General features: G+C 41.2%; 1 protein-coding gene across 5 annotated transcripts; it reads left to right on the top strand.

Annotated features, from left to right (window-relative positions):
- Positions 1-2828: 2828 nt before the first annotated feature.
- ZFX (zinc finger protein X-linked) lies at positions 2829-26683 on the top strand. 5 transcript variants are annotated; one of them, XM_058833542.1, is made up of 9 exons: positions 2839-2931; positions 5639-5758; positions 8653-8741; positions 9186-9752; positions 18380-18529; positions 18723-18866; positions 18964-19098; positions 21292-21432; positions 22846-26683. In XM_058833542.1, exons 3-9 carry the CDS (start codon positions 8681-8683, stop codon positions 24030-24032), a joined length of 2385 nt encoding a protein of 794 aa, XP_058689525.1. In that variant the 5' UTR covers positions 2839-2931; positions 5639-5758; positions 8653-8680; the 3' UTR covers positions 24033-26683. The 5 variants fall into 5 exon arrangements, with proteins under 5 accessions (XP_058689510.1, XP_058689525.1, XP_058689503.1 ...); XM_058833520.1 differs by having other exon boundaries at positions 2841-3140; XM_058833527.1 differs by lacking the exon at positions 5639-5758 and having other exon boundaries at positions 2829-2931.
- Positions 26684-27701: the final 1018 nt, after the last annotated feature.

Here is a 27701-nt window from a genome sequence, read left to right as displayed (position 1 = left end):
CTTGAAACCAAAGGCCTTACAGGATATTGTACTCTTCACTGGAATTTTCTATGCACTTTACATTTGTTGGAAAACTGGCTTAGAAGCTGTAGAATTGTTCAAGCTGGAAGGTAGTTCTACAGATTGTCTTCCCCAACCCTCCTGCTCAGAGGAGGGTCACCTACAGCAGACTGCTTAAAGCTGTGTCCCGTTAGGTTTTGAGTATCGCCAAATCCAGAGGCTTCACAATCTCTATGGGAAACATGTTTCACTGTTTCAAAGAAATTCACAGTCTTAAATTCAAACATAACGACAAAGAAATAAATTCCAATTTTTTAAGAGTTACCTTGCTGCTGATTATGAACTAACCATCATATTTCTCTGTTCTTTCCCTAAGCCTCTTCCATCCTGGCAAAAATATCTACTTAAGACTACTTTACATTAATATCACATGTATGGTAAAGCTCAGAAAACCTTGTGAAGGTCAGTATTTTAGGACCCCTTCCTGAAACCCAGGTCTGGGCTGAATCTACAAAAGCTTTACTATAACCTTCATGGAATTAAATAAAATAAATAAATTTTTGAAGTATTATTGTTCCCATTCTGTTCTCAGTATCATGGTGTGTTGCGTTTATGCAGGTAGGTCTTGGCAGCAGGGGTGCTACAGGAGTGGCTTTTGTGAGAAGCTGCTGGAAGCTTCCTCCACGTCCAGCAGAGCCAATGCCAGCCAGCTCCAGGACAGACCCACTGCTGGCCAAGGCTGAACCCATCAGGAATGGTGGGAACACCTCAGTGACAACATATTTGAGAAGGAAAGAAAAAAAGTTTTTTGTGCAGGTGTAATTGTGGTCAGAGAATAGCAGGGTGAGAATATGTAAGAGGAACAATTCTGACACCAAGGTCAGTGGAGAAGGAGGGGCAAAGAGGTGCTCCAGGCACCAAAGCCAAGATTCCCCTGCAGCCCATGGAGGAGACCCACGGTGGAGCTGGTGGATGCCTGAGAGGAGGCTGCAAGTCCATGGGAGGCCCATGCTGGACCAGGCTCCTGGCAGGGACCTGCACACCCATGGCAAGAGGAGCCCATGCTGGAGCAGGTTTCTTGGCAGCACTTGTGACCCTCTGGGGGACCCACACTGGAGCACGTAGTGCCTGAAGAACTACACCCCATGTACAGCGTGACCCACCTTGCAGCAGTTTGTGGAAAACTGTTGTCAGTGGGATGAACTCCTCTCCCTGAGCAGCAGCAGGAAAAACCTGTGATGAACTGATCATAACCCCCATTCCCATCTCCCTGCACTGCTGGGGGAAAGGAGGTAGAGCTTCGGAAGAAGAAGAGGTGGGGGGAATGTATTTTTTAAGATTTATTTTACTTCTCATTATCCTCTGATTTTGTTGGTAATAAATTCATATCCCCAATGCGAGCCAATATTTGCCCTTAGGTATTTGTTGAGTGATCTCCCTCGGTCCTTATCTAAACTCATGAACCTTTGTTGTCTTTTCTCTTCCCTGTCCAGCTGAAAAGGCAAATGACAGATCAGCTTCGGTGGGTGCCTGGCACCAGGGTCAACCCACTACACGCAGTTAAAGTTTGCAGGGTGAGTGTTTATCAAACACTGTATTGAAATAAACTCCAAGCATCACCCTACTTACTTTCATGCCTGTGTGTTAAGACAGAAAGGACAAAGACTAGTGCACAAAATTAAAGTGGATGCTGAACCAGAGACTAATTGGAAAAATAAACACTACACATTTACCGTTCTCAGCCAGATAAGTCACATTTGCATCATTTGATAAGTGCAACAGCCTATTTCCTTCCAGTTTCCTTAAACGTTAAAAACGCCTCTTGAAGAAACCTCCTCGAGGCCTGGCCCCACAATTATGCAACTGATTTGAAGGTACCTCTTCACATCCATGAGGTTACCCACTTAATTTCTAATGCCTCAAAAACTTTAGGGTGCATCTTTCATGGATCAAAGGCAACACCCTCCTCAAAAAAAAAAAAAAATTAATTCTGATTAACTTTTATGACAAGGATGAGAAAACACCTCTGGACAGGCCTTAGGTTTCAATGCCAAATTATTTCCAATTTTCCATAGTCCACAAAATGCACCCTCTCCCCTTGCCCAGTACTGTTGTTACGTGAGTGGCAGAGGCCCCCGCCGTCCGTGCTCTACGTGGGGAACGGGGGTCCGGTACCGCACCCCGCTGCTTTCCGCTGTCCTTGTTATCAGCAATTCCCGCCGGCAGCCGCGCCCCGCGCCGAGGTGACCCAAGGCCGCCCAAGCCGCGGTCCGCGTCTGCCCCAGAGCGGAGTTCCTGCACCCTAAAACCCCGCACCCTAAAAACCGCTCCCTGCCGCACAGACCCGAGTCCAAGCCCGCGGCGGGGGCGCGGAGCCTCCGGCCCGCACTCCGGGCCCGGGCCGGGCCGCGGGCCTCGCAGTGCGGGGAGGGGGGCTCGCCCGGCATGGAGGGGTCGGGCGGGGACGGGGTCCCGGGATACCGCTACGCTCTGCGGGCGCACACCGAGCCCCGGGCGGCGCGGCGCGGCCGAGCAGCGGCGGAGGCGGCGGCAGGAGGAGCCGCGGGACCGAGCGCCGCCGCGCCGCCCCCGCCACGCCGCCCCGACCGCCGCCTCGCCCGCCCCGCACAGGCCCCCGGCCCGCTCGGCCGCACCGGCCCCCGCGGGCGGGCGGGCGAGCGGCCCGAGGCAGCGGTGGCGGCGCGCTCCCTTCCGCCTGCTCCTGGGCTCTCTCGGGCAGTGACGTGACGTGCTGACGGCGGGCCCGGCCCGGGGAGCTTGGCCGCTTCCACTCAGCTCCGAGCTCGGCCCCTCCCTCCCCTCCCGCCCGCCCGCCCGCCCCGCCGCAGCCGCCGCCGCCGCCGCCGCGCTCGGCCCAGTCGCGCTGAGAGAGGCCGCGTCGAGCGAGCGCCGCCGCCCGCCACCCGCACGGTAAGAGCCGCGGGCCGGGCCCTGCCGCCCGCTCGGCCCGGGCCTCCCCCTGCCCGCACAGGCCGCGGCGCAGGCCGCGAGGAGGCCGCAGCTAGGCCGCGACAGGGCTCCGCCACAGGAGCGGGCCGCGGGCTCTTTGCCGGCGGGTCCCGCACGCCCGGCGCGGCCCGGGGCGGCGGGGAAGGTGGCGTGAGGAACGCGGAGCGGAGGTGGGTGGCTGCGGGCCCGGGGGGAGGCGAGTGGGGCCGGTGAGGGGCCGCGGGCCCGGCCGGGGGGGGCTCGGAGGTGTCTGGAGGAGGAGACAAAATGGCGGCGCGCGGGGGGGGCGGAGGGCGCCGGCGCCATCTTGAATTAATCGCTCGCACAGCCGGGGCCCCGCGCGGGCCGGGCCGGGCTGGGCCGGGCGGGGCGGGGGAGCCTCGGGGCTCCGGCAGGGACCGCCCGCAGCCTCCACACCCTCCCCGCCTCCCGCTGCCACACTACGAGGCGCAGCGGAGCGAGGCGCGTTCCGGCCCGCGGTGGCTCCCTGCGCGACCGCGCCGGGACTGCCGGCCGGGTCCTCTCCTGCCCCGCCATCTCCTTCCTCTCCTCCGGCCGGGGATTCGGGCGGCGCGGGCTCGGCAGCGCCGGGAGCTCTCCCGCAGCCGCCTTCGCCCACTCGCCCTGTAAGCAGCCCCCTAATCCACTTGGGGCCCCCTTGGTGCTGGTTCAAAGGTGCGCCTGGGGTCGGTCATTTTCCCAATTTAGATTTCTTTAAGAATTAGCTTATTTCCTTTGGAATTACTGTCGTCTGGCGCACAACATCCCAGTGGAATCTGGAGAAAACCCTTTTCTTTAACCGGTTTCTGCAAATACCCCGCCAGTGAACTACAACAAAGAGGGGAACGACTTGAGGGTTTGGTTTTTTTTGTAGAATTGGAATGAAAGCGGCAGCACTGATTCTCCTGCCAAAAGTGACAGAGATGCGTCAAGAAATTAGCAGCTGAATGATCACGTTGTTACATTTGTAACATCGTTTTTATTCTTCTGTTTCTGCACCTAGTAATAACGGGGGGTATTTTCAAGGCCGGAATTAAATCCTACAGGAGTGTAATTTTTTTTTTTTTTTTTTCCCTTTCGTGTGCGTGCGACTGAAAGCAGCGTGTGTGTATATGTGCCTTGCGTTCCCCACAAGTGGGTCACGTCAGGCGAGTTGTGACACTGCAGCAGTGGCGTGGACTGAGCCCAGAGCTGCCTCAGGAGCACCGCGAAGCCTCGGTGGCTCGGGGCTCTGACCCAATTGGGACACGCCAGGCGTGCCGCAATTTTTAATGGGATGTAGCAAGGCACGACGGGAACATGGTTGTGGCTGTACACTAAGTCATCCCAGCGTGGGTAGGGGCCAGACTTGCACATGGGGAATTTTGCTGTTTTACGCCTTGATTTGTAAGAGTTTCAATGCCTTAATACTTGGTTTATGGCCTTATTGCAAATTCCGAGTAGGCAAATGACTATGCCTATATATTTCTTTTTCACAGGGATGGATTTTCTGAGGTTTCCCCTTTTCTTTTCCTTTTGCCCCATTTTCCTTTTTTTTAATTTTTTTTTAATTTATTTTTTGGTGAGAGCAGAGAAACAGTTTCTGTGGAATATTAAACCTCTTTTAAGGAACTCTATTTTTAAAGTATTTCTTTTTATTTCATCTTGATTGCCTTGCTAGGTCTGTTGAGTCAAGGACCTGTAATGTGGCAGGACTAGTGTACTGTCTGCATTGTTTCTCTTGACTGATTGTTCGCATGATCATTTTCATTTTGGAAGATTATTGCTAATATAGTAATTCTATTTCTTCTGTTAATATGTAATTTTCCATCTGTCCTTCCACTTGAAAATGTTACCTTGAGTTCCATAAAGCCAAAACCAGCCAAGTCTCTTGAGTAAATAGGTAAAAATCAGTTTATAAAAACTAACTGTATGGACAGAATTAAGTGTATTGCAAAGTTGTATTAGTTCTTGATCCATGTGAAGCTGGCGTGGACCCAAGCCAAGTAAAAGGTTGTAGATGTTTAGTTCTATTCAGAGGTTATAAAACCTGATTTTGGGTGCCTCAGGTTTTTTTGTCACAGTGGTAGGAGTGTTACTAGAATTCCTGAGATTTGAACAAAGAGCCACATAGTTGAGAAGGACTAAGTGTAGGGACATGGCTGGGCACCTGCTTTTCTTTCAGACTTTGGGTTCCCAAGCTGGAACTGAATAATTGATCCTGTTTGCTTTAATGCCAGGTCCTGTGGTAAGAGTCATCTAGAATGTTTTGGAAGGATGAGAGGAGTTTCTGTCCTTCTTGAAATCTTGCAGGATAGTGAACAGCTGGAATTGCTTCCTAGCCTTTATGGTACCACAGAGCTTGGGGTGCTTGCCAAGGAATTGAAGATGTTCTCTGTGGTGCTTGCAAGAAGCAGCTCTGGTATTTCTTGTGTCATGGAGCAGCCGCTACAGGTAGAGAACCCTGTGGTGTTCCTTCCTTTGTGTGGCTGTGTCTTGTACCCCTGTGCTCACCCTCTGCTCAGAAGAGCAAGCAGGAAGAAACAGTGTTTTCTCATCTCCTTGTTAGAATGCTCAAACCCTGAAGTGATTTTTGGGAATATTTTTGTATTTTTTTACCTCAGCCATAGACAAATTACTTTATGCCTTTTTAGACTGTAGATTCTGATTTGGACACTTATTATTTCAGATAGTTCCATTAATTCCTGTTTAAAGTGCGTGCATCCTCTTTTGGCCTTTTTCTTGCTGCAGATTTCTGTGGATGTGGGGCCTGTGCCCTTGTGGAGCACTTTCAAACTCCTGCACAGGGGTACGAATTGGTGTGCACTGATGTGTTGCCTGGGTCTGTATGCTAAAGCACATTATAAGAAATGTTATTTAGTAAGAGATTCACTGACTGAAAGCACTGAGATTTCTTTATACCCTGGAACAAGCACCAAAGCAAATGTTGGATGCCTTTTTAAGACACAGACTTGAAAGCCCATGTGTGCAGGAAGTGTCTTTGGTTTGTTGGAGCCTGCACCTTTGTTTTGAGCACATTTTGACAGTGTAGGTGAGAAGATCTGACCAGAGGCCAGTTACATAGTGTGCAGGTGGAAGGTGTGCTGGGCTATCACTGCTGTGAAACTGCACCTTCTAAACACCACAGGGACATTTTGGGTTTAGCATCTGTTCCCTGGAATCCAGATAACAGCAAGAATAGCAGGGAGGAGATGGTGTCAGCAGGCACTTACAGGAAGCTGGAAAGTAGCGATAGAGACCTCTGCATCCCATGGGTGAAGAGGATTGACAGGACAGTGAAAGAGTGCCTCACTTAGTGAAATGAGGAATTTAGGGAGTGGATAGGATAGAGAAAGTACAGGCATGAATCATAAGAAGTGGGAATTTGTGGTGGAGTGATGGTCAGGTGGGTGGTGAAAGCAGGAAGCAGGGAAAAGCGAATGCCAGTTCTTCCAGTAGCTGGTGGTGAACTGATACTTCAGGCTGGTCAGGTCACAGCAGATCGCAGGCTGATGTGTATGATAATACAGCCCTCAAAAGCACAGGCACAGAGGGCATCTGAACTTTTCCCAGAGAGCTGGACAGAGAGTTCCATCTTCTTATGGGTGTGTTGTCTGAGGAGAGAAGCACTTTTATTTCTGCCAACCTTTAGTACCCCTTTGCCTACCAAAAACCCCACTCCTAATTGCTGATACAATCTTTGCTACAAATTGATGAGTAGCTGAGGTTTGTGTGAATGATGGGAGTGTACTGTAGTTAGAAGCTGGAGGGATGAAATGAGCAGGTGAGGTAATGAACATAATATTGGTGTAGGCACACAAAAAATTGGAAAAGAAGCAACAGAAGACAAGAAACGAAACAGTGAAGACAACACAGAAAATATGACAAGATGAATAGGAAGGACATTGGTAGTGGACTGGTTGAATATATGGAAGGAAAGCATTTTGGGTATGAATAATTCTTGCTAGAATTACTGTATGGTATTTTGTTACTCTGTTCTTGTTTCTGTGGCATGGTAGAAGTTGATTGCCATCAGTCAAGCTATTTCTTGCTTCTGAGGCTGAGGAACACTTTTCTTCTATTCTTGGTTCTGAAAAAAAACATTGGATGAAGGGCTGTTTCTCTTAATAGTGGGCTCTTCCGGTGTAAGTGCTTGACAGAATAACTGGGAGGTGATTTATGTCCAGTTGGATACCACAATGACTTGTTAGCACAGCTGTCTTCAAAATACAGATGCCTTCCAGCTGAGCATCACACAAATACAGAACACCTTGGGCAATTATTAGTGTTCCACTATTTTTCTTCCAGTTCAATGTCTGGCCGTATTTCTTCTTCAATTTCTATAAAAGACAAGGCCTGAGTGACTGCACTGGCGGCTGGACAACACCCCAAGGGAGAGTTCCAGAGGTGAAGAGTTGAGAAATTTTGAGCTAAAAAGTGAGGCAGGTTTAGAAAATGCTTGTTCTAGATTATGGGTTTAGATCTGTGTTTTGGACTAGTTAATTTTTACTTTTGTATAGCAGTTTCCCTGATAAAGACGTAATGAATGTAAATGTTAGTTGATGTAATTTGGAAAGGTTATGATTCTTATGGAAACCTTGGGTAGAATCTTGATGTTTTGTCTGTCTTTTGTGAAAGTATCATGGAAATGAGGAACTGTCTTCCTGTGACTGTGAGAAATGTTTGGAGGAAGAAAAATAACATCTTCCACTTCTGCAGTAATACAAGCAGAAACATGAAGCAACATTTTGTTGCCTCTTGCTCATTCTGCATGTAGGAAAGTAGTTGGATTTAAGTGCAAGGGAGTAGTACAAGTTTATGTTAGACTGCATTTTACCTAACTAGGTTTGCCTGATCCTAACTGTAATGCACATACATAAGCAGCAGAATTCAGATTGCAGTTTCACATTTTTGCAAGTATTTTAACTTGGTGGTCTTGTTTGGTTCTTTCATTAAGAAGATTGAAATCCTTAGTCATTATGCATTGAAACGTTGACGTGCTGTTCAAAAATTTTTGTAGAACATGACATTTGGTGATTTTTGAGAACTAACTTGTGATACTTATGGTACTTTGTCTTAGGGCAAGAGTTTTGAAAATATTTACATCTCTAGGTTTGAAAACATTTGATGTTATGCTCTGGAAGCAGTTTACGTTGATGATTAGAGTTCCTGAAGTGACATAAGAATGAACTCTTCCTGACTGTCCAAGAATGAACATGAGGACATCAGAACTGGTGTGCATTTCAGACAACAAGCTCTCTATGTTTAACTTATCATATTGAGCCTTAATAATTTGACAGTTCTATATTCCTCCCCGTCAAATATGGACTTGTGTTCCTCGAGTAGGAATATGCCTAGGCTTTGTCTTAATTTTTTTTTTTTTTTTTTAATTATAAGGAAGTCTTATTTTCAAATTCCTCTATGAGCTGCTTCTATGTTTGTGAAGCCTTAGCATTTTGATAAATGGACCCAGAGTGTTGGACCTCACACTCTAGTTCAGACAGTGGATGTTTGGTCATCCAGAGTAGTATTGCTGGAATCCCAGACTGAGGAACCCTGATTGAAAACTGATTAATCTTATAGTCATGAGGTGCTGTGTGTTAACTTCCATGCACCCAAAATTTCAACTTTTCTGTGCATAGACAGAGGCAACTTTCTTCACCTAATACGAGTGAAATAACCTTTCTTCTTTATCTTCTACAGACACTGTGACTGATGAGAGTTAAAGGCCATGGATGAAGATGGGCTTGAATTGCAGCCACATGAGCCAAATGCATTTTTTGATCCAACAGGTCTGTAAGGAGATAATATGTAGATAAGTGTTCACATTAGTTGCAATTGACTATTGTTTATTCTGCCTTTGCTTAGAAGTGCTCTGCTGCATCAATGCTTTTGTCTAGAGTAGTTGCTTTTGAGTTTGGGTTGTTTTTATTACTCAGAGCAATATGAATGAGCTACTGTTCTTTCAGTCAAGTAGTAGTTGTTTGGGTATTGGGGGAGAGTCTAAAAATTGCAAATCTTTTCTGAGAGAGAAAATATTTTCATCTTAGTTACGTTAGCATCTACTGAGGGCTTGCTATATCTACCTATCTTAATAGTTCACATGCTGTTATGTCAGTTCTACTGAAGTGCAGCATAGTGTAAAAGTTGAATTGAAACAGAAGTAATTTCAATTATTAACCACCTCATGTGAGACAGTTTTACAATTTAAGTGCTATTTTAATTGTGTTTTTCAGGAGCTGATGCAACACATATGGATGGAGATCAGATTGTTGTGGAAGTACAGGAAACAGTATTTGTTTCAGATGTAGTCGACTCAGATATAACTGTCCATAATTTTGTTCCTGATGATCCAGACTCAGTAGTAATCCAGGATGTCATTGAGGATGTTGTTATCGAGGATGTTCAGTGCCCAGATATCATGGACGAGCCAGATGTGTCTGAAACAGTCATTATTCCTGAACAAGTGCTGGACACAGACGTAGCCGAAGAGGTTTCTTTGGCTCATTGCACTGTCCCGGATGATGTTTTAGCTTCTGATATAACAGCAGAGACAATGTCCATACCAGAACATGTACTGACAACTGAGTCAATGCATGTACCTGAAGTTGGACACGTAGAACATGTAGTTCACGATAACATTGAAGAAGCAGATATTGTCACTGATACTCTGGGAACAGATGTTGTTTCTGAGGAAGTCTTGGTGGCAGACTGTGCATCAGAGGCAGTGATCGATGCCAATGGAATCCCTGTGGAACATCAAGATGAGAAGGGCAACTGTGATGATTACCTTATGATTTCCTGTAAGTGTTTGGGTAAAGCCATCAAACTTCTTATGATACGGGCTTGAAATATCTGAGGGAGGGCTTAAGACAATACCCAAAGCAGAGTTTCTGTATTTTTTATTGAAATGCAGATCTCACAAATGTACTCACAAAGAGGGATTTTTAGGAGCTTGTACCAGCTAAAAGTTGTGGTGAAGCTAATGGAGAGAAATACAGGCAAATGCACGTCTGATTATAAGTTATTTCTGTAGCAATTTATGGTGTATGAACAAAAGAGTAAGAATTCCAGTAAACCAAATGCCATATACTTAATAAGAACTGAAAGAAAATTAATGTGACAATGTTTAAAAATGCTTTTATGTGCAGGTTACTAAAATGACTACCAACACATTAAAGAAACAAAAATATTTCATGGAAAAGAAAGAGTAAAAAACCATGGTTTCTGAAAATCCAATCCTTGTCTTGTTTTTTTGCTAAGCCCCCACCTCTTGCACTCCATTTATTGTTGGATATAGACAGCAATATGGTTTTCTTTGCTGTTAGGATGTGTTTTCTTCTCAAGATTAAGCGAAGGACGGAGGTATGCAGCTAACAAAGAGTAGCGATTGCTGCTCATAACTGGGAAGTGAATATTTTAATCTCCCTTAGGAACAGTGGCACAATCCATTTGAATCATATTTCAAAAGGCTTAAATAAAGGGTGGAGAAAAATAGAGCATGTCATCAATCCTTTTTCTACTGAGGATATCAATTTGTGTGAACTAGAGTTTACTCTAAGTATGTTACATATTATAATGATTACTCAGTGCAGCACCTAGGAACATCACAGTGTCATGCTGAACATTTATTTATTGTAGAAATAGAAAAGCCTTCTTAGGGTGTTTTGTTTAATTGCTATTTCAGGCACTTCAGTTTTGTGTGGTGTTAAATAATTCCATTGATGAGGTGTACTTCGTGCTGTGCTTCAGTTATCTTTTTTCTTTTTTTTTTTTTTCTTTTTTTCCCCCCCTTTTTTTCCCCCTTCTTTACTTTTGGACACATTTTTGAAATGTATAATAACTTGTTTTAATTTTATATTCTGTACTTACAAATTTTAATGTTGCTTCTCCTTACCTAGGATCACTGCATTTCTTAATTTATCATCTCTTGAGTTCCTTGAGTAACCTTGTTGCAGCCATGTTTTGAGTTTATATGAGGTACAGTTAATTCTCTATTATCTGGGAAAACAATGAAATGGGATAATGCAAAATATGGATCACACAAAATATTGTAAATTAAACTGCAGGATTGTACTGAGGTGAAATAGGTCAGGGGAGCTGTTCTGAAATTGTATTGATCCAAATTGATAAATGCACTCTTGTCTGTCTAGTTTGGTACAGATAAAACTTTCTGATTCTGGACCCAAGTTAGATTAGATGAAAGCAGCTCAAATGCTTCTGAACCTGCTGCATAGTTAGACAGCAAACTGGATAATCTGTCCATGGATAATTGAGGCGTGATTCTGGTGGTGATCCTTCACTCTTCCATATCCCTGACTGTAGCTCTTCAAGGCGCTGTTGCTCCTGTCTCTGCTAACCCCTCCTGTGCAGGTTTTCCTCCTGCAGCAGAACAGGGCCTCTGGGGCTGCTGCCATGGAGCACCTTGCAAACCATGCCTTTTTAAGTGCACAGAGAGGGGTGGGTGGCACTGTTCATCGCTGGCAGTGACTGAACAAAGACAGAATGTCTTGGTAGAGGCCATTTTGGATGATCTCTGTCTAGCTGGGAGGGCTTCTTAGATTCATCAGTCAGTTGTCAACAGGTGGTGACTGGCAGGAAGCACAGAAATTTCGTTTTTCACTTGTGCTGGGATAGTCTCCATTTTCAGTCACATATTTCTGCAGTTTCTTACTTTATTTATTATTAAATGTCTCTTGCAATGTACTTTGTTTAGGTTCAAACCCTTAGGTAATCCAGCATTTAAAATAATCGTTACGCTACAAAATATGTGTTCTATTTGTGTTTAATGTTCTACAGTTCATTTTAAAGGGAAGTCCCTACTACCACCTACTGTGTTTAAAGCCTGCATAACAAGTTCTTCTGGTTGTGAAGGCAGAGCCTGGTGCTTTTCCATGAAATAGAGATTGTCTTGCCAAACAGTCTTTGTTGTATGAAAAATATTATTTGAATTAATTTTTCATTATTTTTTTTGTTTGCATCAGCATTGTATGTGTTCATTGATCTGATGCCTGTCTCAGTTTTTCAGTTAAACTTAGTTTTCAAAAGGTAGTAACATTGAGCCAATCCAGTTTTGGGTTTTTCATCCCAACTTGTAAATTTGTGTTTGATTCTGGCAAACCTCCCTGAACTGCAGGGGCAGATGTTGGAATGTAATCTTGTCTGCCATTACCGTAGCCAAATGTTGCTGCTTCCCAGATCTGGGAGCTAGACTGTGTTCTTCAGAATGCCTTTGCCTGTCTTCTTTTAGATAGGCACTTGAAAAACAGGGGATGATGCTTCGTGTTCTTTCTGTTGTAGGTTTCTCCATCTGTTTTCTCCACTGAAAGCTATTGGCAAAATCTTTTTGCTTTTACCTATGGCTCTCTAAGCATTTCCATCTTTGTTCCTAATAAGCTGAGTATACATATATTTTCTTAAGATGATTTTCTTGGCTTTATCCTGAAAATATGTGATTTGAAATGACTAATCTGTGTGTACATTTTTTTTATTGTTGTGTTTCAGCCTTCTTTCTTGGTCTCAGGCTGATTTGTCTTTTCAAAGAGTACAGTTCCTGTGGGTTTCATTCTGTGACTTTGCTTCAATGAACTCAGTATTTTTAATATTTCTTTTCCCAGTTAGATTTAATTTAGCTTTGGCATTAATATGCTTTTTCTATATTCATTTTCAAGGTAATGTTTCTTGGCACAGCTTTATATCACTAGTTACTTTTTGATGTACTCAATTTCTTTTCTCGGATACTTTGTCTTTGCCCTCAAGATTCATTTTTGTTCCATGGTAGATTAGAGGCACTTACAGCAGAGCAGAATCACATATTAATTCAACTAAGAATGCACACCTACCAGTTAGTAGCTTGAAAAAGATGAAAGGAGGTTTGATTTTTTTTTTTCCTTTTTTTTTTTCCCTTTCCCTTTTGCATGTTCCATAAACAAGCCAGTTCATGAGTTAGGTCTGAAATGTACAAATTGTTCTGTGACCCACACTGGTACTAATTATTTGGTAGCTTGGAAAACCATTTCTCCTTAAGTGAAACAGTGGAGGTGAGATTAGCTGGTGTTTGTCAAAACAAAAAAAACTATCATGCTTTTACTAACCAAGGAAAGCAGTGCCCTGTGCCTGGCAATAAGATGGAAATTGAAGGAGTTTTTGCCTGATTTCATTCTGTTTGGCAAGGATAGACACGTTCTCTGATGTGAACTGATTCTATAAGATGAAAAGTTGTATCCTGATACACTCTTACTGCAGTAAAAATAGGCAAAAAAGTTTGACAAGAGGAGTCTGGAAGGAGTGGAGGGCAGCCTCACAAGGCTTAAACTTCAGCTTTAAGAATTTAAATATTTGCAAATATGGGAGCTGTGTTATATCCATCCATTCCTCAATCCCCTTGCTTTTCTCCAAGTTAGACATGTCTCTGTTTTTTTTAATCTGAATTAACACTTTTTATTAAGGAGTCTGAACCCAGGGTAACTCACACAGAGAGAAAGGTTTCACCTAAGCCTATGAAAGTCAATCTTTTTTCATCCTTGTTGGATGTTTAAGTTGAAGGCAATGGATCTGATGAACCAAGCCGTAGGGTTCATGCTTTTCCTTAGGGCCTTCCAGTAGACTTCGAGTCAAGAAAGCAAAATGCTTTCAATTACTTTTTTAGCATAAATACCTCCCTCTTTTTCCCTGGAGGTTGCTAAAGATGCAGGAAATCACAATTTTCTTTCTCAGAGGTAGAATTTACCGTCATGCCTCTGTCTGACCACTGGAGTGGCATCAACAGTTGTTGCAGCTCTGGCTGTTCAGGAGGTGGCCCTGAGAGGTGATGGAAATAAGAGTTACCTTGGGCTGAGTGATGTCTCAGAGCTTAGTCTGGTTTGTGTGCTAGGGGCAGAGGACAAGGACAAGTGTTAGATCCCAGTTGGGAGCTCAGGAATTGCACCTCTACTAGATTACTGCCCTGGAGAGACCTTTAGATGCTTAGGATATACTCATGTGTAAAGGCAAAGGATTAAAATGCAAATAGAGCAGATTTCTCTTCTCTTACAGGTTAGGAAACCTGCTTTGCCATTCAAGAAATAAGTATGGTAAAAATAGTTTCTTCTGTGGACTAGGTCTCCTGTTGAGTGAAGTAGATGTTTCTGTCACAACTGAACAAAGCCAGAGGAAAACAGAATGCTTTTAATCTAATTTAGAGAGAATAGTTAGTAATGGCCTTTTTCATTAAGATTTCCTAAATAGGACTGTTTCTTTTGTAAGCAGACAAGTATCCCATGATACACAAGAGAACCATTTGGGAACGGGAAGGCTGACAAAAGAGATGATTCTTGACTAATTGCTCCATTGACACATTTTTAAGATCTGTTTAACTGGTGAAGATAGACTTTTCCTTACGGTGTTTTGGTGTGTTTTTTTAGCAATAAGCAGTGAGTACTTGAAAAAGATGGAAGTTGTCTCTGCGCTTAAGTGAATTTTATTTTTTTACAGTCCTTTAATTTTCTTTATTTATCCCACATAGAGGTGAAATGGTAGGAAAGAATAAGTTTTAAAAGGTACGGAATCCATTAAAAATAAAGGCAGTTATATTTGCATTTTTAAATTACGAATAAACCACTGTAAGGGTTTATCTGCCTATCCCTCAAATATTGATATAAAAAACTAAAAGCAGCTTCTTGGGGAAGGTGTATGTATCATGGTTGAACAAGAGATGTTCTATTGAGGCAAATCAGGATCTTGGCCTGACATTTATCCTTCTGTGTGGGGAAACTGGCCTCAACAAGATTTTAAATGTGGAGTTTATTATCTGCATAGGAGCTTGTTTCTGTCCCAGAAATGCCATTGGACATGCTTTAATAGAAAGGTAGAAATACTGGAGATAATTGTTCTTTGTCTATTACTAGTTTATTACATGATTTTTAAAATTAAGTTTAGTATTTTCTAGGAAACTAATGCTGTCATTGTGATAGATCACATAGAATCTTTTGTTGTCTGTATATTTTATTTCTTTACTTTATTCTTTATTTCTTATTCCTTTTTTTACCTGTTGGTCTCTTTTTGTTGATTTCCTTTTAAGTGCTAACTAGACAGGTTTTAAATATGCTGCGGCTTTCATACTGTGTGACACCTTTCTCATCTGTTTGTGCTTTTAATAACAATTCTAGCATTATCTTTATGTGGAAGCAATTATTGCAACATTGGAGAAGCACATACTTACCTGTTTCTTGCAGCTCATCGTATGCGAAGAGCAGGCTGCTCTAATCAGTGAAGTTTGTGAAGAATTTTGGCAAACTAACCATAGACCACATTCTTGCAATTCATGTAAAATACTGTGTCTAGTAATTTTTCTTGTTTCTGGTGGTTTGTTTTTTTTTTAACTCTTGAGATTTAGTTTGTATCCACTTATTTACTGAATGAAAGCTAGTATAGGGGGAAAAAATCAGACGTTTAAAGTTTTTACTTTACTTTGTCCAGTTCATATCTGATAAAATGGAGGCACAAGGTATGACACCACTGGAGTAATGCTAGCCTGAACTTTATTTTTAAGTACTTTCTTTTGTTTGCTTGAGTTTGTTGGTTTTTTTTTCTTTTGTTAATGTCCAAGAGGAACAATATGAAAGAATATCAGCCATGGATGGTTATTTGTGGGACCCCTCAATGAGCTATGGATTCAAATGAAAAATTAATATCATCAGAGTTCCAACTTGAAACTGATCAGTCAAGTATTTCTGAATACTGTTTTCTCTGATTGTAAGACACATACATGGAGAATGCAGAAACTTTGGGCAAATGTTAAATAGAAAGAAAATTTCATAAAATGCTACCAGTGAATCAGTGTAAATAAATGCTTGTGTAGCCATAGGACAAATTACCTTGGAAATGGTACTTTCTGTAATAGATACCCATTCTCTTTCACCTTGTTTGTCTCTTCCTTTGATTTTTATCTTTTTTCCTATCTTTTTCTTTCCATCCTATTTTTCATTTTTTATCCATTTGTTACTATACTGCAAATACTACTGCTTTTCAAGCCCATGAAGGACTTCAGTTTTGAAAGTACTACCACCTGTTAAGAGTGAATGTTTTTCCTTTTGGCTGAGAATAGTTGGCTTCATACCTCCTACTCATCAATTTCCTTACAATTTAATGAATCTGTTGAAAAGTATTTGAACCAGTTGTTATATTTTTAAAACATTGCTGAATATAAAGGGAATTCAGGGATAAGCAAACTCTAAATTGTATAACTATTTTTTTATTATGTTGGATAAAGTAATACTTAGAATCTTGGAGAACTTATTTCAAAGCATGAATAGAGCATGTTTTTAAGACCTAGAAGTCGTCTGCTGTGTGAAAGTTATCAATGGATACTTCCATGTGTAAATGGAAGTAAGAAACTCTTGTTTGGTTAAAAGAAGTGGGCCGGTTTCACATCATGCACACAGGTTTGTTTTCTCTCTGATTGATTCAACCATGATTTTCCTTCCTTGTGGGTATGTTCCAGACATCAGTTGATCTTGGTGGCAGACTTCCCTTTTGGCTTCAGAGGTGTAAAGTCAGTCTACACTGATTTGAGAGCCTTCCAAGTACATGTGCCTGACACTGGAAACAGCCAAGTTAAGGGAGAACTGCTACATAAATGCAGTGTAGGAACAAAAGCAAGTTTTCTTTTTTGTCAGAGTTCCAATGACATTTGGTATGTCATGGTTATGACAAAGTCACAAAAGTCTGTTGGTAACTGAATATACACACTCTGGAGCTACATTGTTAATATGCTTCAAAAGAACAGCTTAAGCTTTTTACATCTAAATACTCTGGGGTTCAGCTACATGATGTTATGTTGTCCCGTGACACAAAGTAATTTTTTAAACATCCTACTGCTTGAAACAGTCTGTACAGTGGCCACTGATCATGATCATGGCATTCAAGTATTTAATGTTTTTTCTGCTGTTCTTTTGGTAAGGAGAGAGACAGACAAACTTGTTAGTGCTTTATGATTTAATGTTATTCATATTTTTGGTGAGTAATGATGCTTGATTGAGAAATGGTACTTAAATACAGTTGTGTTTGATACGTGAGACAGAGCATGTGATAGTTTATCTAATTCAAAGGCTAATTTATTGACTTAATAGCAGGAAAATAATAGTAATAACATGTTGAGCTTTTTTTTAAAGTATGTATTAAAATAAATTTAAGAATGCAGTTACTGAGTAGTAAAGCTATGATTTATTTACAAGGGTAGTTCAATGAGTGCTAGTAAAGTAAGCATACTTGGTGAAGTATTTGGTATGTGCTAGGCGTGGTAGTTAAAAATTTTTCAACATTTATAGGACAGTTCTTAGACTTCTTAGTATAAATTCCATGTCTTTCTGTCATGAACTGAAGTCATGTGTGACTCTTAGGGAGTGACAGTAAAGTCACAAATTACAAAAGTATTCTGTCACGTTAAGAATTCTTAAATAATCTCAACACTGAAGAAACATCCAGGGCTTCTGAGAATTGGAAGATTCTCCAAAGGTCTTGAGACACTGGATTTGATTTTTGTGAATGCATGCTTACGTTTTTTTTTCTTGAAAACCTGTTCTTAGTAAAGATGTGGGGGAGGTGCCTGTGTACAGTATGCCTCAAAAATCCAAGTGTGTTCCTCGTAAAACTGGCTGTCAGCCATGTGTATGTGGGATTCTGGGCAAGTTTCGGCAGTTCAGGCTGGAGCGTGGTGTGGGTGCCCTTCTGGAGGCGGTAGAGGAAAGTTTGGGAGTGCAGTTTGGGGCTGCAGCAGGAATGCAGTGCAGGGCCCTGTCAGGAAGGGCACCAGGGACAGGTTCCCAGCACTGCAGTGGCAGGGGAGCATTGGGGTGCTGTGCTCCATCCCCCAGCTGTGGACGGCAGGAGGAAAGTGGAAGAGCTTCTTCCTGGAGTTGCTATTCAGGTTTCCTCTCCTGGCAGCTGGAAAAGCATCACTACCAGCACTTTGCAGGGAACCAGGTCTGACAGCCAGCAGTAGTACCACTTGCATCAGACAGGGTTGAGCAACAGATAATGCTTTTGAAAAGAACAATTACTAACTTATTAGTTGTGAAGGAGAAAGCAATTAAAACTGAGAATAAGTGAAATTATGCCACAGAGTGAAGTACTGATGTGTACTTTCTTCCTACCATCATCTTGCTGCAGATCACAGTTTCCTTACTAGGGTTGCCTGGTGAGGTGCTCATACTTCTAGTTCTGTCACTGCAGCATTCTTGCACTTCCACCTTTTAACTAGAAGATAACAGCTTGAATTTATTTTTGTGTTGTCATTGTTTTCAAGGATATGAAAAAAAATATTAAAGGGTAGGTTCTTTATCAAACTTTTTTAATTTTAAACTGCTTCCAAATTTGAGTCATAAATTAATGAAGTCTTTCATATATGTCTGTCTGCATATGACTGGGTAATTGTAATAACTTGTTTTTGTAGTGGATGATGCTGGTAAGATAGAACACGAAGGTTCTGCTGAAATTACCATGGAAGCAGAGTCAGAAAGTGGCTCTTGTAAAGTGGATGGCATTTGTCCAGAAGTCATCAAGGTCTATATATTCAAAGCAGATCCTGGAGAAGACGATTTAGGTAAAATACACTTGTTTGAGACTGCTCCAACCTGTCACTTGAAATTTTGCATGAGACTGTGGTTTCTCTCGAGTGGTCTGTAAAGACCTGTGAGTCTGATACTAAAGAATTGACAAACTTGCAGTTTTTTGTGGTTTAGTGTAGATTTTGGTCAAGTATATTTAAAATATTTTGCTCTGGTCTTCCTAATTAGGGGGAACAGTAGACATTGTGGAGAGCGAGCCAGAGAATGATCACGCAGTTGGATTGCTCGATCAAAATAGCAGTATTCGTATTCCAAGGGAGAAAATGGTTTACATGACTGTAAATGATTCTCAGCATGAAGACGAAGACTTAAGTAAGTAGGTGGCTTTCCTTTGGGAACAGGGATTTTCACTTTCAGCAGTGCAGCATTCCTATTTTTTTTTTTTTTTTTAAACTTCTTTTTCTCTTAGATGTTGCAGAAATAGCTGATGAGGTTTATATGGAAGTGATTGTAGGAGAGGAGGATGCCGCAGCCGCCCATGAACAGCAAATCGATGACACCGAGATTAAAACTTTCATGCCCATAGCTTGGGCAGCAGCTTATGGTAAGCAATCTTCAGAATAATTATTCTTGGTAACACTGCAGCAAAGTGCCAGGGATTGGTTTTTGGAGGGTTGTCTAGACTATTTGTGCTTTTGTGTTTGTTTATAGAGTTTTAGTTTAACAATGGTTTCTTAGCATAATGAGCCTTAAAAAGAAAGGAAGAGGGAAGTTGTAAGGCAGGCTTCTTCTTGCTCCTATTTAACAGGCATTTTCTTTCATACTTTCATGATGTGAAAGGGAAAATACATGAGCTTCCAGCTAAAAAATTGAATCTCAAGTACATCTCAAGAGTTATAGGATACAGTGAGAACTGGCTTGGCAGTAGAACTGAATATTTTTATTGGGGAGAGGGCCAAAAAAAGAAGGCAAATGGGTATAGGTAAGATTCAGTGTAGCGGTGAAAAGCAGCACTGAGCTCTAGCTCAATTTAAATGCTTTCTAGAAAGATCATATAAATACGTGATTTCATTATAATAATTATTGATTAATCAGTAATTAATTGATTAATGAAGTTGTAGGGAGATTTTAAATACATAGCAGAACCTTGAGAGTATTTCCAGCATGCAGAACCATTTTTCTTGATCATTGGTATGTGAACACCAACTGGTGCACAACTGATTTCCCAAACTTTGGTAAGCTTAAGACCAGAATTTCTTATGAACAAAATGTTTCTTTGTTGCCCCTTTCTCCTTCTAAACAAATCAAAGGAAATAGTGGAGTAGAGGACAAAACTTAGATGTTTGCATGATATGAATTGTGGTGATGGTGCCTGCAGACAATTGTGCTGGGAATACAGTGGGGGCTGGAATCTTGGACATAAGCCAGGAAGGGCAAGTTTTCACCAAGCAGTGTGTGTTTAAAAGTTACTTAAGGGATGGCTGGTAGTGCACCCAAAGCCTTATCTTAGGCCTTATACTGGTAAGCCCAGTTCGAGTGAGAAGGAAATGACATATGCCAGTCTGGGCAGGCCTTGAAAATGAAGTCAAGTGAACTTGAAATGAGTTGAATACTAAACATTCAGTGATTTTGGAGGAGGGGGAGAAAATGGAGCAGAATGTATTAAAAACAGTGGAATTGAAAGGAGAATTTAAGAACATGGAAAACTGGAGTGGTTTAATTGTCAGCAGTAAGCAACCTAGCATACAGAGTGAGAGATGGTGGGGACAGGGAGAAATTAAGCATGAAGGCCTGAAAATGGCAGAGGAACACTTGAGGTAGCATATAGATGAAAATCTTCAGGCTCTGCATGTGTGCCTGGCTCTGAGTCTCCTTACATTAATCATGAATATTAATTCTCAGCACTCTATGAAAGGAACAGCTATTGAGCATCTTGCACTTTCTTCCACTTGAGTCTTCCTGTCTTGTGTGCTTTGTTTCCACTAGGAAATGTTGGCTTTTATTGATTCAAGTAAATACTTGACCACAAAATTATTACTAGAAGTTCACTTATGGCCTTAAAGCACCAATGTTAAATTGATTGCCAATAAATACCTTCTTGAATGTATTTGTAATTTTCATATTTGCTTTACATACAGTGATACCATTTGCATATTAAACACAAAGCTCTGTGGGGCAAAGACTCTTTCCTTCTTTCTGTTACACAACACTGAATATGCTCTTTGTTCCCAGTATAAAGAATTTGTAATATAGTAAGAATATGTAAAATAGTAAGTAGTGTACTTTGTTAGCCACCTTATGGGCTGTTCAGAAGGATTCTTTGATTGCAGCTCCAGTTCAGAAACTTGGTGTGTGACAAACTTGAGTCAGATGAATTCAGACATACAGAAGTGAATGAGAGCTCACACACAAATGTATTTCAGGATTGAGACAAAAATCAGGCACAGTAAATACTGTTATGTGGTATTATTTACTAATGTTAAACATTTTGGGTATACTTAGCAACCAAAGAGATTCAAAAAATGCTGCATTTGAAGGAGAATTCTCTGTGTAATGAAAAGCAATTCATTCCTGTACATTATGTACTCCTGTAAAATTAGGTTAACAAAGCTAATGCTCATAATACCAAAGATAATTCCTAAGTTAATGGTGAGACATTTTGCAGCTTATGCTGTACATGGTTACATTTTGATTAAATGTCCAGATAATTGTTTATCATTTCTGTTGCTACCATTGTAGAATTGGTGCTCAAATTACCTGCAGTGTTGGAAGGTAACTTTTTAACTTACCTTGGTAGGTAATAATAACGATGGCATCGAAAGTCGGAATGGGACTGCAAGTGCTCTTTTGCACATAGATGAGTCATCTGGACTTGGGAGACTGGCCAAGCAAAAACCAAAGAAGAAGAGGAGACCTGAGTCCAGACAATATCAGACAGGTGAGTATGTAGCGCCAGGCTCTCATTCATACAGGCACTTGCCCATAAACAGATGCATTTGGAGTGTCTTGTAAAAAGAGGGATTTGGGGAATTATTTGTTTGACAACACTCCTTCTTTATAAATAAGTGCATATTTTATTTTAAAAATTTTAAGTACATGGGTGATTTGGATTGTGGCAGATGTTTTAAAGGAAGCTATCTCTGACATAGGTAAAAGTATCATAGCAAAAGGTTAAAAAGTTATATACTTAACTTGCCACACCTGTTCTAATGTTTAACTTTCTAAAAGGTGATGTTAGATAAATGGTGTTCTGTAGTATTACCTTTAAAAAACCCTTTTTGTCTTTATTGGAAATATATAAAACAAAGCATTTCATTATATCAGCTCAGTAGCTACTGGAAAGTCTGAACATTCTGTATTAATGTTCAGTATTGTAATTTCTATACCCTTTCCTGTTTTAATCGTGAAATAAAATTGGCTTGATGTTTGTGCCTTTTTCCTTTCATCTGTAAGAACAGAAGTGTTCTATGGCATAATTTGGTTTCTGCTGTTACTGTGTTACGGTCAGAATATTTATTTGGTTTGATAAAGTTGAAAAAATACAACTTTTTTCTTCAGTAGCCTTGCCTTAAATAATACTAAAAGTTCCTTTCCAAATTGTGACTTAACTGTAGGAGTTCTGTTTTGTTTAGCTTGAGTTAGTAAACTGTGCAAATTGAAGTTGGCCTTTTCTATTTCCAGCTAGTCAGTTCTCATAAAACATTTTTGGACTAGACAGCTTTTTTAATGTGCCTAGGCAAATACAGGGTAAACAAATCAGGGTGATAGATGAGTGCAAATAATTTCCAAAGCTTTGAGGTTTCTGTTTGTGAAACATGTTCTTATTTATTCCTGCTTGGTAGCTCTTCAGGTTGTAGCTGTGACAGATGGCGTAAGAAGGAGGTGTTAGTTTGGGGGCATCTGAATTGTAGTCAGTGGTAGGTGATTAAATTGCCAGATTAAGCTTTATCTACAGATTTGTAGAGTCAAGAGAAGGTTGTGTGCTTTGCTTACTAGATGATACTCAGTTTAACGAGTTGGCTGAGTTGGTTCTTTGTATCAGCCATTGGCTTCTGCATGTATTTAATGTGTCAACTCAGAATTCTTCAAAATAAAATTATTTGAAGTGAAGAACATCTTTGGTTGTCTCCATCAAAAAACAGTGTTTCCTTTCTCTTAGTAATAAAAATGAGTGAAAGTAGTAATGCCCTCAGTTACTTCTGCCTAACTAACTAACAAGCTTGTTTATTGTATGGTAAAATGTGTGTATCCCATCTTTCTCAACAATCCATCTTCTTGTTAACATCTGACATTTATTGAACTCTAGTATTGTTGTATAATATTGGTAAAGGGTTTTTTGGTTGTTTTTCAGCAATAATCATTGGCCCCGATGGTCATCCGTTGACAGTCTACCCCTGCATGATTTGTGGAAAGAAATTTAAGTCCAGAGGTTTCTTGAAAAGGCACATGAAAAACCACCCGGAGCACCTTCTTACTAAGAAGAAATACAGATGCACAGACTGTGATTACACTACAAATAAAAAAATAAGTTTACATAACCACTTGGAGAGTCATAAGCTGACCAACAAAACAGAAAAGCTTATTGAATGCGATGAGTGTGGGAAAACCTTCTCTCATGCAGGAACTTTATTTACTCACAAGATGGTGCACAGGGACAAAGGAGTTAATAAAATGCACAAGTGCAAATTCTGCGATTATGAGACAGCAGAACAAGGGTTACTGAGTCACCACCTTTTGGCTGTCCACAGCAAGAACTTTCCTCACATTTGCGTGGAGTGTGGCAAAGGGTTTCGCCATCCGTCGGAGCTCAAGAAGCACATGCGGATCCACACTGGTGAGAAGCCCTACCAGTGCCAATATTGTGAATACCGATCTGCCGACTCTTCCAACTTGAAAACCCACGTAAAGACTAAACACAGTAAGGAAACGCCGTTGAAGTGTGATATTTGTTTCCAGACTTTTTCAGATACCAAAGAGCTACAGCAGCATACACTTATGCATCAAGAAAGTAAAACACATCAGTGTTTGCATTGTGACCATAAGAGCTCAAACTCGAGTGATCTGAAACGACACATTATTTCAGTCCACACAAAAGACTATCCTCATAAGTGTGATATGTGTGATAAAGGCTTTCACAGGCCTTCAGAACTGAAAAAACACGTGGCGGCTCACAAAGGTAAAAAATTGCACCAATGCAGACATTGTGACTTTAAAATTGCAGATCCGTTCATTCTGAGCCGCCACATACTCTCAGTTCACACAAAGGATCTTCCATTCAGGTGCAAGAGATGTAGAAAGGGCTTTAGGCAACAAAACGAGCTGAAAAAACACATGAAAACACACAGTGGCAGGAAAGTTTATCAGTGCGAGTACTGTGAGTATAGCACTACAGACGCCTCAGGCTTCAAACGGCACGTGATTTCCATTCACACAAAAGACTACCCTCACCGGTGTGAGTATTGCAAGAAAGGTTTCCGAAGGCCTTCAGAGAAGAACCAGCACATTATGCGACATCATAAAGATGTTGGGCTGCCTTAAAGTCTCTTTCACAGACTTATGGCTGGAATTATAAAGGAAATTTGCCTTTCAGGCAGTTAGCTTATTTTAAAGCCAATCACCTGCGATCACACACACACACAAAAAAAAAAAATACAAAAAAAATACTGTGCATTTGATTTGTTGCTGTATAAAAATAGGATTATTGCTTGTAGTTGACTTTTATACCTTTTGTTCAATAGCGTGTTCGGAATTCTATTCAGTTTGTTTAATAAATGAAGAAAAGATGGCAACAATAAAGTTGCATTTAATAAAGTAAACCCTGTCTCTTACTGAATTTTTCAACCGTAATAGTTTATTTAAGTATATTTATCTTACTGACCTCGTTGATACTCACAGTGTCCATGTTAATGCAGTTTTGTCGTGAATTTTAAAAATAAGAAATTTCTCTTGATAAAATTGTCAGAGGTGTGTATAAAATGGGGAATTGTCATGTTGTTGACCCTAAAGTCACTAGGGCCCACCTGATTGTCCTGTTTTAACTATACAGTCTTCGTGGCAGGTTAACTATTTTCTGGTTGAGGAGTTACAAGTCTCACTTTGTGTTTTCATTCTGGTTTCAGAGATAAAAATACTTTAAAAAATGGTTTGGAGCGGTTTTTATCTTTCCTGGGCAAATTTAAAAGTATGCGCAAATATTACATTTATTGTTCTGTGCTTCTTTGTCTTTGAAGGGTTTTGTGTGTTACAAGAGTTGGGTTTTTTCCGCTTTACTCCTGTCTTAAATGTTGGAAACGTAAAATACTCTTGTTCCATTTGCAGAATTAACAATAGATCACAACTGTCTGTATGTGCTGGTAAACGTACCTCAAACTTTATGCTTTTATGTATGTTGGTATTTCTTTGAAAGAGCAGTTTGTGGTTCAAGTCACATTTTTATTGTTAGTTGTTTTAGAATAAAATTTAAGACCAAGAGGTGCCTCAAATTTGGAAACCAGATATTTACAGTGAGAACTTACGGGAATGGAGCAGAGCAGATGAGTTCATAAGGAGTAGAGACGTTGTAACATAGATATCCTTAATAAGAGAAGTAACTTATGATAGATGCAATTCTGTTACTAAATGTTTTTCCTGAGCCATTAGTAGCAGTGTTCAGCTGCTGTTTATTAATTAGTACAGTATCCAGAATTAACCCAGTTCTTTTAATCTGTTTATAAGCAGCTGGGAGAATATTACAATTATTAGATGCAATTTTGCCACCTGAAGACTATTATAAAGTAGCTCCATATCATTTGCTAATTGCAGTGTAAATGTACCAAGCACAAAGTCACATACTTTAACAACAACCTTGGAGCAAAAAACCCAAACCACTTTAATTACAAGCCAGATTTTAGGACCTTTCCCTGCTTCCTTTGCTCAAATTCCCATCCCAGCCACTGTTTGATGGTGGATTGCAGAATTTAGTCCCTTCTGCCTGCCAGATTAGGATAGATTTATAACCAACAATTCACTAATGGAAAGGCTTCAGAGATTGGGCCAGTGTTAATTCCTGTTTCTAGGCAGGTGAACTTCCAATTGAAATCAAACAGGAATTTTAGTGTTGGTTTTAAGTCTGGGGTGATGGAAGGACAAAGGTTTCCTTTGTGGATGTGCATCTTCTAGGCCTTTTGTATTTTGTCTTGTTACCGAGCCCTGCCCCTGCTGCTTATCCCTCCTGTCTCACTGTAAGCTGGAATTCTTGTCTGTAGTGTGCAGTTCAGGAGAGTCCAATGCCATTGCCTGTGTTGTAGGATGGTTTTTTCTTTCTTTGCCTGCTTGCAGTGCCCCCAGACTTGCGGGGTGTGCTCTTGTGTAATATTGCTACTAGCGGGCCATGACCCTTTAGCGTGTAATTCCTGGCTGTGCTGCATTGTGCCTTCCTTGAAATCCCCGCTGAAGCCAGTGGATTTCCTACATGGCCGTAGTGTCTGTTGCCTGCTGATGCCAAACCAGATGCAGTAAAACCCAGCAGAGATTCCCACTTGCTTCTTGCAAAATACCTGCCTGTGACTACTTTTGTTTCCTCTCTTATGTTCAAGCATTTTCTAACTGGAAACCTGGAAAGTGTACAAAATCTGCATAAATTCCCATAGTAGTGCTGAGGATTTTAGCCATTTTGAACTTTATTTTTTTAAATAAGCTGAAAGACAAAGAACACAATTTTACGCATTTTCTTTCTCTTACGTAGCCTGGAATCATACACCTTTTTTTTTTCTTTTCTTTTTTTTTTTTTTTTTTTAAAGCACAATGTTGAAACTTTTTTTTTTTTAATAATTAAGGGTTTGGTCAAGTGGATTTTGTAAAATGTATTTGTCTGTATAAAGAGAAAAGGAAATTATAGTTATTGTTAATGTACTGACATTAGTTACAGGTTAGTTTTAATTCTTAAATAATTTGCTTAGCAAATGCTATGAGATGGATGTTTCAGTTTAATGTTTAAAAAGGTACAGATTTTTACAAGGACATAATATAAATTATTGTTCTGTAGAAAATACCCTGTTAAATATTGTATATGTCCTTCCCTCTGTACACTTTGTAAAAAAGACAAAAGAAAAAAACAAAATACATAGAACCATATAGGGATGTGTGACATTATTGTAATTGTGTACTTGATAATAACGTGAAAAATAAAATTCAAAATATTTTCCTTTTAATGAACGTTTAGTCTATTTGATGCCAGTTCTGAGATGAGTCTTGTTCTGAGGGACACAGTCATCTGCAGCTCTACTGCACTTTTAACTTCCCTTCTGCTCCCTGCTCTTTGGCTCATGGTGTGTAGTACTGGGGCGGGGGCGATTCGGTCCCTGCTGTGGCTGAAACAGTCCTTTACCTGGAAGTCTGCAAAAGTGAAAGGGATGGCAGGTCTTCAAAATCCATTTTCATGCCTGGTTTTATATTAAAGAATTCACATCTGATAAACTTTTGATGATGCCTTTGTGTTTTTCAGCAAGGTAACCGGTTACCTACAAAGTGCTACTTCACTGTCCCAAAATGCCCCACCAGACCTTGAAACAGATGAGGGACACTGCTGTTGTTGGGACTGGATGAATGTTTCCTGGTGCCTCTTTTGCTGTGTGTGCCTCAGCAGGAGCCCAGCTGCCCCCATTCCCGCTGGGGTGGGTGAGCACGATGCAGCTCTGCAGGGAGGATGTCTGAGCTGGGCCTCTGCCTGTCCTCCTGCCCTGCCCAGCTTCTCCACCTGCTGCTCCCAGTGCAAGGACAGCTGGGGGTGCAGAGGGCTTGTGTCTGTTTTCCCCACTGCTCTCCAAATGCTTCAGCCCAGTTAAATCCAGCTGGGCAGTGGGAGCTCCTTTGGCAATGCTGTCTGGCACAGGCCATCCTGCGTTGACACCTGCTGGTCCCACGAGTGGCAGAGGTGCTGCTGGGTGTTGCTCCCCTCTATCCGCACCTGCCTTCCAAGGGAGGAGGCCCAGGTACCTTCAGGACATTTATACCAGTTAGTTCACTCTCACTGGTACCTTTAGGAAATGCTGACTTATTCCTCATCTCAGTGATTCAGCCTCACTGGCATTGGGCACCTCCTCACAGTAAGAATATCCCACTGCAGAGCCAGCAATCTCCCTTTGATTTAGTTTGGTTTTTTGTTTTTTCCATCAACCTGATGTTCCTCAACCACTCATCAGAGAATTGCACATTGAGTACCAGAGACAC

This window comes from Poecile atricapillus, chromosome 1 (genome assembly GCF_030490865.1).
Source record: "Poecile atricapillus isolate bPoeAtr1 chromosome 1, bPoeAtr1.hap1, whole genome shotgun sequence".
Lineage (NCBI taxonomy): Eukaryota > Metazoa > Chordata > Aves > Passeriformes > Paridae > Poecile > Poecile atricapillus.
This window is presented reverse-complemented; position numbering and strand designations above follow the sequence as displayed.